Raw genomic sequence first — 12,679 nt, forward strand, 5'->3', positions numbered from 1 at the left:
ATTTATGTTTTTCTATATATATATATATATTGTTAATTATTTTATAATTTGTTTAATTAATGTATTTAGATTTATTCATGGTTTATATCTTTTTTAAGATTTTTTGAAGAAATTTTAATTAAGCCTATATTCAGCTCTGGGAAGGTCGGGGGAGGGAATGGGAGGGTTGGGGAGGTTTGGGGAAGGGTTGTTTTGTTTTTGTAAAATTTTAAAAAATTTTCAATAAAAATGTATTTATAAAAAACAAAAAAACAAAACCATAAACCTGATCCAAACCCCTCCAACTCAGCTTCTCACCGCTGGTGGGCTGACCTGGCTGCCCCCTCCCGCTGGAGTGCCCCCAAAACAGAGACAACCCCCCATCCTCCTCCAGGTCCCTCCTCCCCCAGAGACCCCCCTTAAACCCCCCCCCAGGGTCCCTTGCGCAAGAGGGATGTCGACAGGGCTTCTCCAACGGCCTCCTCCCCTCTCGGGTCGGTTGGACCCCAAACCCCCATTTCCTGGGCTGGGAGGGTTGGGGGGGGCATGGGGGGAAGCCACCTGCTGGGCCCCCCACCCCACCCCAGGGAGGAAGGGAGGGGCCATAAATAGGGCAGCCCCGAGTGGCGTTTCCAGGCTGGGCCAGCGAGACTCAGTTTCCCCTTCGGAGAAGCCGGCTGAGGAAGATGATCCCCACTTGGGCGGCTCTGCTGGTCCTGGGCTTGGCTACCGCAGCCCCCCAGATGCGGGTCCTGACCCAGCAGCAGGCCCTGGCCTCGGCCGTCGCCCTCTACAACCAGCAGAGACCCTCGGAGTGGGCCTTCCGCCTGCTGGAGGCCGAGCCCCAGGCGGACTGGGTGAGCCTGGGGGGGGGCTGGGGGGGTCTTGGCCCCCAGGGGGAGGGGGGCTTCTGCTCCCCCCCAGCCGTCGGGTTTCCCCTGCCCTGGGGGGGCCTTTGCGGCCTTCTGATCCTTCCCTTCCCTTCCACTCTGTTTTTTTCTTTTTCTTTTCCTTTCTTTTCCCTTCCTCTTTCTCTTTCTCCTTTCCTTTCCTCTTCCCCTCTGTTTGTTTTTCCCTTCCCTTTCCTTTCTTCCCTTTCCCTTTTCCTCTCTTCTTTTTTCTTTCCACTTCCCTTCTCTTCTTTTTCCTTCCCTTCCCTTCCTTTTCCTTGTCTCAATGGAGCCTTTGTCACATGGGGGACATTTCCCAGGAGGGGGGGGGGTTCAATGTTGTCTCCTCTTCCCTTTCCCCCCTCCGCTTCCCGCAGGACCCGACCAGCCCAAGCCCGCAGGGGCTGAAGTTCTCCATCAAGGAGACGGTGTGTCCCTCCTCGCAGACCCACAACCTGACCCAGTGCGACTACAAGGAAGACGGGGTGAGCTTCCCCCTCCCACCCTGGCCTTTCCCCACGGCTGGCTGGGCTTCCTCGGGGTTGGGGGGGGGGCGTCCTGGGCCCTGCAAGGTTAGAAGGGTGTGTGTGTGGGGGGGGGTCTCCAGCTGGACCCCTCTGGGGTTCCTGTCTGTGATCCGCCTGCAAATTTCACTCCAGTTTTGATCACCACCACGTCAAACAAGATGTTGGGACTCCGGAAAGAGTGCAAAGAAGAGCATCTATCTATCATTTCTCTCTCTCTCTCTCTCTCTCTCTGGTATATATCTCTATTGTTCTCTCTATCTATGTATCTATTTATGTATCTCTATATTTCTATCTAACTAATCTATGTCTCTGTCTGTCTATCTATCCATCCACATCTATCTATCATTTCTCTCTCTCTCTCTCTCTCTCTCTAGCTCTCTCTATGGTATATATCTCTATTGTTCTCTCTATCCATGTATCTCTCTGTCTGCTTGTGTGCCTGTCTATCTATGCATCCATCCATCCACATCTATCTATCTATTTCTCTCTGTGTGTGTGTGTGTCTCTCTCTCTCTTGTATATATCTCTAGCTATCTATTTCTATCTATCTATGTCTCTGTCTGTCTATCTATCCATCCACATCTATCATTTCTCTCTCTCTCTCTGGTATATATCTCTATTTCTCTCTCTCTCTCTCTCCCTCTCTCTCTCTCTCTCTCTTTCTCTCTCTCTCTTTCTCGTATATCTCTATAGCTCCCTATCTCTATCTATGTCTCTCACTTTTTATCTATTCATCCATCCACATCTATCAGTTTTCTCTCTCTAGTTCTCTATGGTATCTCTCTCTCTCTCTCTCTCTCTCTTTCTTTCTCTCTCTCTCTCTCTCTCTCTCTCTCTCTCTCTCTATCTATCTATCTATCTATCTATCTCTCTTATATACCTCTATTGCTCTCTATCTATCTATCTATCTATCTATCTATCTATCTATCTATCTATCTATGTACCTCTATCTATCTATTTCTATCTAACTATCTATGTCTAACTATCTAAGGCCACACTTGGAATACTGCATCCAGTTTTGCTCACCACCACGTCAAACAAGAGGTCAGGACTCCGGAAAGAGTGCAGAGAAGAGCAACAGAAATGAATAGGCACCCCAGAAGCTAAAACCTATGAAAAAAATGATTGCAGGAATTGGGGGTGCCTAGTTTTTAACGAAAAGAAGGATTAGGGGGTGACATGACAGCATCTTCCGATATTTGAGGGGCTGCCCCAAAGAAGGGGAGGGGGTCCACCTATCACCCAAAGCACCAGAAGACAAGAAACCAGGGATGGAAAACGACCCAGGAGAGAACTAAGGAGAAACTTCCTGACATGGAGGACAATGAATCAGTGGAACAGCCTGCCACCAGAAGTTGTGAGCGCTCCATCACCGGGGGGGGGGTTTCTCAAGAAAAGATTGGACAGCCGTTTGTCTGGGATGAAATAGGGTCTCCTGCTTGAGCAGGCAGCTGGACTAGATGACCTCCAAGTCCCTTCTAACTCTGTTCTATGATTCTGTAAGGATCTCGTGCTTGAGCAGGGGGTTGGACTAGATGACCTCCAAGGTATCGTCCAACTCTCTTATTCTGTAATTCTGTAAGGGTCTCCTGTTTGAGCAGGGGGTCAGACTAGATGACCACCAAGGTCCCTTCCAACTCTCTTATGCTATAATTCTGTAAGGGTTTCCTGCTCAACCAGGGGGTTAGATTAGATGACCACCAAGGTCCCTTCCAACTCTCTTATGCTATAATTCTGTAAGGGTTTCCTGCTCAACCAGGGGGTTGGACTAGATGACCTCCAGGGCCCTTTCCAACTCTGTTATTCTGTAATTCTGTAAAGGTCTCCTGCTCGAGCAGGGGGTTGGACTAGATGGCCTCCAAGGTCCCTTCCCATTCTCTTATTCTGTTCTGAAGGCCTTCAGGAGGTGAGGGGCTGGGGGTCCAGGCCGTGCTCTCTCCTATTGGCTCCCCTGGGTGTGTGTGTGGGTCTCTGCCGAGGAGCGTCCCTGGCTGCTTGGGAAGTGTGATGACCTCTGGCCAGGAAGAGGCCTTCGCTGAGGGACGGAGAATCCGAACTGGCTTTGAGGCACCCAGTGGTCATCTGGACTGTTTCTGTCCCCTCTGGGTGTGGCGACCTCACAAAGCCCTCCTTTGCTCGGAGAGGGACTCTCTCTGTCTCTTTGTGTGTGTCTGTGTGTGTGTGTGTGTGTGTGTTGGTGAATCGAAACCTTCGTGTGTTCCCCTCTTGTGATTGTCTTGAGCAGCTGGATCGAGATTGTTCCGGAATCTATTCGACACAACAATCGCCGATTGTGAGCGTCCAATGTCAGGACATGGATCGAGAGGTAATTTTTCTGACCGCCTGTGTTCCTTGCCCTTCAATTAGCAAAGCATCCCAGGTCGTCCTCGACATAACGACGGTTTCATTGAGTGACCGTTCCAAGTTACGATGGCACTGAAAAAAAGGGACCACTTTTCACACTTACGACTATTGCAGTGTCCCCACCGTCTCGTGATCAGAATCCAGACACTTGGCCACTAACTCATAGTTATGACGGTCGCAGTGTTCCGGGGTCACGTGATCTCCTTTTACGACCTTATGATGAGCAAAGTCAATGGGGGAAGCCCAATTCACTTAACAACCGGGTTACTAATTGAACGACTGCAGTGCTTCACTTAACAAATGTGGGAAGAGGAGTCGTAAAATGGGGCAAAAACTCACTTAATCAATGTCTCATTTAACGACAGAAATTTTGGGCTCAATTGTGTTCTTAAGTCCAGGACTACCTATATATTGCTTTATAATACAATACAATACAATAACAATACAATGCAATGCAATGCAATACAATACAATACAATGCAATGAAATGCAATACAATGCAATACAATAAAATATTATACTATTAAATGCAATGCAATGCAATAAAATAAAATTCAATACAATACAATTGAATGCAATGCAATACAATAGAATCAAATGCGATATAATACAATACAATGTAATTGAAAGCAATATTATGCAATGCAATACAATAAAATACTATACTATGAAATGAAATGCAATAGAATAGAAGAGAATACAATTAAATGCAATGCAATACAATACAATCAAACTGATACAATACAATACACTACAATATGATACAATACAGTACAATACAATGCAATACAATACACTACAACATGATACAACACAATACAATATGATACAATACTACAATACTGTACAATACAATACAATGTAATTGAAAGCAATATTATGCAATGCAATGCAATACAATAAAATATTATACTATGAAATGCAAAGCAATAGAATACAATACAGTGCAATCAAATGTAAGTATTGTATTGTATTGTATTGCATTGCATTGTATTAAAGCATGCCGGATGGGGAATTCTGGGAGTTGGCCACTTTAAAATGTGCAGACTCCCAGAATTCCCCAGCCAGCATGCTTTAAGAAGGGTGGACTTCAACTCCCAGAATTCCCCAGCCAGCCTGCTTTAAGAGGGGAGGGCTTCCACTCCCAGAATCCACCCCTCTGAAAGAGACCAAGGTATAAAAAACAGCAACACTGGTTTAGATATGTGATTTGTGGTTGTGTACTGTGCAGCAGAGTGTCCCTAAACTGGCCACTTTAAGACACGGGGACTTCAACTCCTAGAATTCCTCAGAGAGTATGCTCCAAGAGCCGCAAACGTCAGCTCCCAGAATCCCCCAGCCAGCATGAATCTTGGGAGTTGAAGTCCACCCCTCTTAAAGAGACCAAGGCTTTAAAACAACTTTGATTTAGAGACGTGATTTCTGGCTGTGTACTATACAGCACAGTTTCCCTAAATTGGCCACCTGAAGATGCGGGGACTTCAACTCCCAGAATTCCCGAGAGAGCATGCCTGGCTGAGGAATTCTGGGAGCTGAAGTTCCCCCCCCCCCATCACAAAATGGCCAACTGAGGGAAATTTCAGCTTGGCAGAGATTTGAAGAGAGGGCCCGACTGGGATTCTCCTGGTTGATCTGATGGAATCTTCTCGATTTAGCTGAAGCGGATCTCCCGAAGACGCTGGAGGAGGAGCGCCCAACGTCCCCCGCTACTTTTCGGGCTCCCCTTCACCTCGAAACCGACATAAAATAATCCTTCTCCTCTTGAAAGATCTGACAGCTTCGATTGCATCTGACAAATGACACGGCTTTTTTTCTTTTCTTTTTTACTTCTCCTTTTTGAGACGTGCAGAATTGCATAATAAAAATCTCCTTTGGACCACGGTGGTTGAAAACGTCCGTTTTATTTTACTCTGGAGGGAAGGAAACGCTTTGGAGGGTAAAGAGAGCAGTAGCACTTTAGACTTATAGGCCGCTTCATCGTCCTTTTTACAGCCCTCTCTAAGCGGTTTGCAGAGTCGGCACGTTGCCCCCCCCCCAAATAAACTGGCTCCTCATTTTACCTTGAGCTGGTGAGACTTGAACTGCCCAAAGGGCAGGCAACCGGCATCCCTGTACTCTAACCCCCCCACCCCACCAAGATCAGAAAGAAAGATAAACGGAAGGAAAGGGGAAAATGAAAAGTAAGAAAGAGAGAGAGAGAGAGAGAGAGAAAGAAAGAAAGAAAGAAAGAACACCGAGAGAGAGGGGGAAAGAAAGCAGGAGACAGAAAGAAAGGGGAAGAAAGAAAGGGAGGGAAGGAAAGAGAGAGGAAAGAAAGAGAGAAAGAAAGAAAAAGAAAGAAATTGAGAGGGAGGGAAAGAAAGGGATAGAGAAGGAAAGAAAGAAATGGAAAGAAAAAGGAGAGAAGGAAAGAAAAAAGAAAGAGAATGAAACGGAGAGAAAGAAAAGGAGAGAGAAAGAAAGAGGGAGGAAGGAAGGAAAGAAGGAAAGAAAGAAAGAAAGAAAGGGAAGGGAAAGGGAGAAAAATAGAAAGGAAGGAAGGAAAAAGAGAAAAAGGAAAGAAAGGGAAAAAGAACAGAGAGAAAGAAACAGAAAAGAAAGAAAGAAGGAAGGAAAGAAAGAAAGAAAAGGGGAAGGGAAAGGGAGAAAAAGAGAAAGGAAGGAAGGAAACAAAGAAAGGAAGAAAGAAAAAAGAGAAGGAAAGGGAAAGAGGGAGAAAGAACAGAAAGAGGGAAAGAAAGAAAGAAAGAAAGAAAGAAAGAAGAAAGGAAGGAAGGAAGGGAAGGGAAAGGGGAAAAACTCAGAAAGGAAGGAAGGAAACAGAAAGAAAGAAAGAAGGAAAAAGAAAAAGAAAGAGAAGGAAAGGGAGAGAAAGAACAGAAAGAGAGGAAAAGAAACAGAAGAAAAGAAAAAGAAAGAGGGGAAAGGGAGAAAAAGAGAAAGGAAGGAAGGAAACAAAGAAAGAAAGAGAAGGAAAGAGAAAAAAGGAAGAAGTAAAGGAGAAAGAACAGAAAGAAAAGAAAAAAGAAAGAAGGGAAGGGAAAGGGAGAAAAAGAGTCAGAAAGGAAGGACGGAAAGAGAAAGGAAAGAAAAAAAAGAAGGAAAGGGAAAGAAAGAAAGAAAGAAAGAAAGAAAGAAAGAAAGAAAGAAAGAAAGAAAGAAAGAAAGAAAGAAAGAAAGAAAGAAAGAAAGAAACCCAGACCTGTGAGATGGGAACTACAGAGGTCTCCATCCCCAAAGCCGCTTCCCTTCCGCTTTGCTTCGTTCCAGACCTTCTTAGCCGCCCCTAAAAAAGCAGAAGTCCATCACTCCCTTCTCTTCCTGTCCCCCCACCTTTCCCCCCTCCCCTCCCCGTGATCTGTCCCCTGCTCGACCTCTCAGCAAAACCCATTTCTGGAAATCCACACTGGTTTTTTTCTTTTTTTTTCTTTTAGCTGAGTCAGCCAATCACAAAGCAATCCGATCCGGGAACCGCTGGCCGGGCCCGGCCCATAAAAAGGATGGGGAAAGTCACCGATAATCATTTGTCTCGTCTCCACCATGCAGACCGGACAGGGCAGGGCCCTGCTGATCCTCCTCGGCCTGGCGCTGAGCACCCCTGGTTGGACTGCCGAGGGGGAGTCCTCCGTGGACCGTGATGCCCTTTCCTCGGCTGTCGAGCGGTATAATTCGAACTCGGGACTGGATTCTGCCTTCCGGCTGTTGCAAGTCAAATCTCAGCCTGACGGGGTAAGTTTGGAATCCTTGTTAAATTGGGGGACACACATGCGCAAAATTTTCTGCCCTGGTTGTTGAGCCAGCCTCAAACATCTGCATTGCTGAAATTTATAGACAGTCCTTGACTTACGACCGTAATGGAGCTCGGGGTGTGTGTGTGGGGGGGAAGGTCGTTGAGCGAGTCAGTTAAGCTCTGTTGTGGGGGAAGGTGATGAAGTGGGTTATTGCTTTTGTGTGTGTGTGTGTGTGTGCAGCGGCCGTTAAGCGAATGCCACGGTCGTTAAACGAGTCCAATTTGCCCGGAAAGTGGCCGAAAATCACACACACACAAAAAATGACACAGTCCAGTGACGGCAACTGTTGTAGAAGTGAGCCCGGTTGCCAAGCAACCCCAAATGCAATCTCAGGACTGCGGGGTGCGAGGTGTGACTCTCTTTCGGAACTTAGGAAACGCGTCAGAAGTAGCTCTGGGGAGGTCGGTTGTAATTTGGAACGGTCACTAAGCGAGGCGTCGCTAAGCGAGGACTGTTTCTGTTTGTTTGTTTGAATCTGCTGGGGTCGTCTGTCTGTAGGCACCCTCGAATCCAGATCTTCAGAAGCTGGAATTGATCTTGAAGGAGACCACGTGCCCAAATTCTCCGGATTTGAACCCGGACGACTGTGACTTTAAGGAAAACGGGGTGAGTGTGGTCTCTCGTTTCTCTCCAGCCCTCCAACCGGCAACCACAAAATGAACAATTCAACACAAAAACTCTCTTGCACCATTCTGAAAAAAAAATTTACCTTCCTCTTTTATTGCTGTTTTCCTTCTTTCCTTCCGTTTGGGGGGGGGGTGAAAAAAAAAAGACACACCTCCTCTCTATAGGCAGTCCTCGACTTACGACCGCAAACTGAGCCCCCAAAATTTCCCTGGCTAAGTGAAACATTTGCCAAGTGAGTTTTGCCCCCTTTGACGACCTTCACCATTGTTAAGTGAATCACTGCACTCGGTTACACCAGTGCAGCGATTCCCTTAATGGTGGCAACCCGGATTCATTTAATAACTAACAACTGCGGCAGTTCGCTTAACAACAGTGGCAAGAAAGGCTGTAAAATAGAGCAAAACTCCCTTAACAACTGTCTCGCTTACCGACATAAACGTTTGCCTCAGTTGTGGTCGTAAGTGGAGGACTAACTGTATTGACCATGGTGGCAGCATCCCAGGGTCACGAGATCACCGTTTGTGACCTTCCTAGACGGCTTCACACAAGCCAAGTCAATGGAGGGACTGGGATTCACTTAACGACTGAGTGATTCACTTAACAACTGTGGCAAAAAAAAAAAATCTTCGTAAAACTGGACTTGCTCACTTAGCAACTGCTTTGCTTGGCAAAGCAAATTCTGGTCCCAGTTGTGGTCATTAAGTCGAGGACTACCTGTAATGGTGATCCAAAGGGGGGAGGTGTGTTAATTGACCTCCAGCTAAGTAAGTTCTTCTGTCTTGTTATTGTGTTGTGGTTGTGGTTGTGGTAAAGGAATCGGACCAAGACTGGGAGTCCCGGAATTGAATATCTCTGTAGATCAGTGGTTCTCAACCTGTGGGTCGGGACCCTATTTGGGGTCGAACGACCATTTCATGGGGGTCGCCAAACAAGGCTGTCCGCCATTTTTTCCCCCTTTTCTTTGGCCACGCCCCTGGCACCCAGTGATGTATAAGTGTTGGGGGTCACCACAACATGGGGAACTGTATTATGGGGTCACGGCATTAGAAAGGTTGAGAACCACTGCTGTAGATGCTAAAAATCACCACGCGGACGTTGAACCGCCCACTGGCGCGGAGCCCCGTCTGCCTTGCAAGGTTGTGGTGACACAAGCAGGACCTATCTTTGTCTTCTATCTCTTTGATACAGGTGGTGAAAGAATGTTCTGGAATGTCCTCGGCCCAGCCCGGATCCCCCATCCTCCAGATCAACTGTGATACGATCAGTCAAGGAGTGAGTTTTCTTGAAAAAAGTTTCATTTTTTAATGCACTGAATGGCATAACCTTCTCAAGCAGGAGGAGGAGCTAAACATTAAATTTGAATACAGATGGTGAAAGAATGTTCTGGAACATCCTTGGCCCAGACCAGATCCCCCATCCTCCAGATCAACTGTGATGCAATCATTCAAGGAGTATTTTCTTGAAAAAAGTTTCATTTTTAGGCACCGGATGGCATAACTGTCTCAAGCAAGGAGGAGGAGCTAAAATTTAAATTTTAATATAGGTAATGAAAGAACATTCTGGAACATCCTTGGCCTCAATCTCCAGATCAATTGTGATACGATCACTCGAGTGATTTTCTTAAAGGAAGTTTCATTTTTAATGCACCGAATGGCATAATCTTCTTAAGCAGGAGGAGGAGCTAAAAATTAAATTTGAATATAGGTAGTGAAAGAATGTTCTGGAACTTTCTCAGCCTAGCCGGGATCCCTCAATCTCCAGATCAATCGTGATACGATCACTCAAGGAGTGATTTCCTTGAAAAAAAGTTTCATATTTTTATGTACCGAATGGCATAACCTTCTCAAGCAAGGAGGAGGAGCTAAAATTTAAATTTGAATATAGATAGTGAATATAGATAGTGAGGGATCCCTCAAACTCCAGATCATTTGTGGTACGATCACTCACAAAATGATTTTTCTTGAAAAAAGTTTCATTTTTTAAGCACCGCATGGCATGAGTCAAACACGAGGATGAGCGAAAAATTAAAGCTGAATTTCACTCAAATTTTAATGGAAACTTGAACCAGGATGTGTCTTGTCAAAAACGTTTTCTTCTCTTATTGCAAGGCTAGTCCTCGACTTACAAGTGACGGTTCCAAGTTACAACGGCATAGAAAAGAGTGACTTTTAGTGCTTGTAGAAGTCTGGATGCGGATTTGTGGGTTGACGGCATTGTGACTGATGTCTTGATGTAATTGTCGGAGTTGTGAGCGCTCCAATGCTGGACGTTGCCAAGACAAGATTCGATAGCCAGTTATTTGAGATGGTAGAGGATCTCCTGTCTTGGTCAGAAGGCTGGACTAGAAGATCTCCAAGGTCCGTTCAAGTCATAGGATTCTATGTAATTCTAGCTCCCATCAGCCAAACAAAGGATGGCCCAAGAAGCAGACATGTTTGGTTGGGCTTTAGGGCATTTGTGTAGAGAAAGCAGGAGTATCCCTGTAGAAGATCTGGAGAACGTTTCCTTGAAGGCCTCCATTGCAGATCTCAGTTCTTCTACTGTGATTCGTTCCTTCTTTCCTGCACAGACCCCATGAATGTCTTCCCTGGAGACAGGGAGTTCTAGTCCTGGCTTAGGCATGACGCCTAGATGGGTGACTCACCAGGAGACGGTGAGTTTTAGTCCCAACCTTAGGCACGAAAGCTGCCTGGGTGACTTGGGTCCAATCGCCAGGCGACGGTGAATTCTAGTCCCACCTTTGGCATGAAAGCCAGCTGGGTGACTTGGGGCCAATTGCCAGGAGGCTGTGAGTTCTAGTCCCACCTTAGGTATGAAAGCCAACTGGGTGACTTGGGGCCATTCACCAGGAGATGGTGAGTTCTAGTCCATAGGCATGAAAGCCAGCTGGTGGACTTTGGGCCAATCAGGAGGAGACAGTGAGTTCTAGTTCCACAGGCATCAAAGCTGGCTGGGTGACTTTGAGCCAATCACTGGGAGATGGTGAATTCTAGTCCCTGTCCTCTTCTTCCTCCTCCTCCTCCTCTTCTTCTTCTTCTCCTCCTCTTCTTCTTCTTCTCCTCCTTTTCTCCTTCTCCTCCTCCTTCTTCTTCCTCTTCCTCCTCCTCCTCTTCTTCTTCCTTCTCCTCTTCTTCTCCTCCTTCTTCCTCCTCCTCCTTCTTCCTCCTCCTCTTCTTCTTCTTCTGTCTTCTTCCTTTTCCTCCTTCCCTTCTCCTCTTCTTCTTCCTCCTCTTTTCCTTCCTCTTCTTCTACCTCCTCTTCCTCCTCCTTCTTCTTCTTCCTCTTCCTCCTCCTCTTCTTCTCCTTCTTCTCCTCCTCCTCCTCCGTCCTTCTTCCTCTTCCTCCTCCCCCTTCCCCTTCTCATCCTCTTCTTCTTCTTCCTCCTCTTCTTCTCCTCCTCCTTCTTCTTCCTCCTCCTCTTCCTCCTCATTCTTCTTCCTCCTCCTTCTTCTCTTCCTCTGTCGTCTTTCTCCTCCTTCTTCTTCCTTCTCCTCTTCTTCTCCTCCTCCTCCTCCTTCTTCCTCCTCCTCTTCTTCTTCCTCCTCTTCTTCTTTTTCTCCTCGTCCTCCTCCTTCTTCCACCTCCTCCTTTTTCTTCTTCTTCTTGAACTTCTGATCTCCCTGAACTCTTCCAGGAAAAACTCACCCCTTTCCTCCCTCCTTCTTCTACCCTCCAGAACCGTCGGGTCAAACGTAATGGGAAGGTCCGCAAGTTCTTCCGGAAACTAAAAAAATTACTTCCTGGCGGAGGGTCAACCATCGCTCATGCCAAGCCAATCCGAACATTCCATATTGCAGCAGCTCGCATGGCCTGATCTGGTCCAGATGTTCTCACCCACCTGCCTGGAAGAAACCACCCAAGTGAAGATGGTTTGTTGGCCTTTAGAACCGCCCCTTCCTCATGGGTTGAGCAGGTCTCTGAGATTGCCTTCCTAATAAACTCCTCTGTTGCGTACATTCCAATGTCATCTTTACCATCTTTAGGTGGTCCTCGATTTACGATCATAACTGAGCCCAACACTTCTGTTGCCGAGTGAGATGATTGTTAAGTGAGCTTTGCCCCATTTTATGACTGTTCATAAGCCACCGCCATCAGTTAGTAACAGGGTTGTTCAATGAATTGCGCTTCCTCGTTGATTTTGGCGGTCCACAACAGGTCGCCAAAAAGAGGACCCCGGGACACCGCAACTGTCGTCACTATGAGTCAGTTGCCAAGCACCTGGTTTTTGACCACATGGCCACGGGGGCTGCTGCAACAGTCCTAAGTACGAAAAATGATTAAAAATAGAAAAAGAAACGGAAAAAAAGATTTGGGGAGAAGAAAAAAAACATCAGATGGGACAGAGAGAAAGTGGGGTAGGATTTGCCTCCAGAATGTGGGAATGCTCCAACACTGGAAGCTTTTCAAAAGAGACTGGACAACCATTTGTCTCAATGGTGAAAAAAGTAAGGTTCTACATTTAGGCAAGAAAAACCACATGCACAGATATAGTATAGGGGGT

General features: G+C 46.4%; 2 protein-coding genes across 2 annotated transcripts; both read left to right on the forward strand.

Annotated features, from left to right (window-relative positions):
* Nucleotides 1–556: 556 nt before the first annotated feature.
* Nucleotides 557–5,784, forward strand: LOC120319676 (cathelicidin-related peptide Oh-Cath-like). The gene is made up of 4 exons (XM_039368757.1): nt 557–836; nt 1,247–1,354; nt 3,642–3,722; nt 5,416–5,784. The coding sequence occupies exons 1-4, from the start codon at nt 666–668 to the stop codon at nt 5,503–5,505; spliced, it is 450 nt and encodes a 149-aa protein (XP_039224691.1). The 5' UTR covers nt 557–665; the 3' UTR covers nt 5,506–5,784.
* Nucleotides 5,785–7,272: 1,488 nt separating this feature from the next.
* On the forward strand, nt 7,273–12,134 carry LOC120319673 (cathelicidin-6-like). Its single transcript, XM_039368754.1, has 4 exons — nt 7,273–7,489; nt 8,050–8,157; nt 9,367–9,450; nt 11,855–12,134. The coding sequence occupies exons 1-4, from the start codon at nt 7,301–7,303 to the stop codon at nt 11,990–11,992; spliced, it is 519 nt and encodes a 172-aa protein (XP_039224688.1). The 5' UTR covers nt 7,273–7,300; the 3' UTR covers nt 11,993–12,134.
* The last annotated feature ends 545 nt before the right edge of the window (nt 12,135–12,679 follow it).

Source organism: Crotalus tigris, unplaced genomic scaffold (genome assembly GCF_016545835.1).
Source record: "Crotalus tigris isolate CLP2741 ecotype Arizona unplaced genomic scaffold, ASM1654583v1 scf7180000020932.1150333, whole genome shotgun sequence".
Taxonomy (NCBI): Eukaryota; Metazoa; Chordata; class Lepidosauria; order Squamata; family Viperidae; genus Crotalus; species Crotalus tigris.

Excerpts from the sequence above, each read along its gene's own strand:
- LOC120319676 (XM_039368757.1), top strand. The coding sequence starts at position 666 with ATGATCCCCACTTGGGCGGCTCTGCTGGTCCTGGGCTTGGCTACCGCA. Across the intron at positions 1,355-3,641 it reads GCGACTACAAGGAAGACGGG|CTGGATCGAGATTGTTCCGG; the intron begins GTGAGCTTCCCC and ends TGTCTTGAGCAG. Across the intron at positions 3,723-5,415 it reads GTCAGGACATGGATCGAGAG|CTGAAGCGGATCTCCCGAAG; the intron begins GTAATTTTTCTG and ends TTCTCGATTTAG.
- LOC120319673 (XM_039368754.1), top strand. The coding sequence starts at position 7,301 with ATGCAGACCGGACAGGGCAGGGCCCTGCTGATCCTCCTCGGCCTGGCG. Across the intron at positions 7,490-8,049 it reads TCAAATCTCAGCCTGACGGG|GCACCCTCGAATCCAGATCT; the intron begins GTAAGTTTGGAA and ends GTCTGTCTGTAG. Across the intron at positions 9,451-11,854 it reads GTGATACGATCAGTCAAGGA|AACCGTCGGGTCAAACGTAA; the intron begins GTGAGTTTTCTT and ends TCTACCCTCCAG.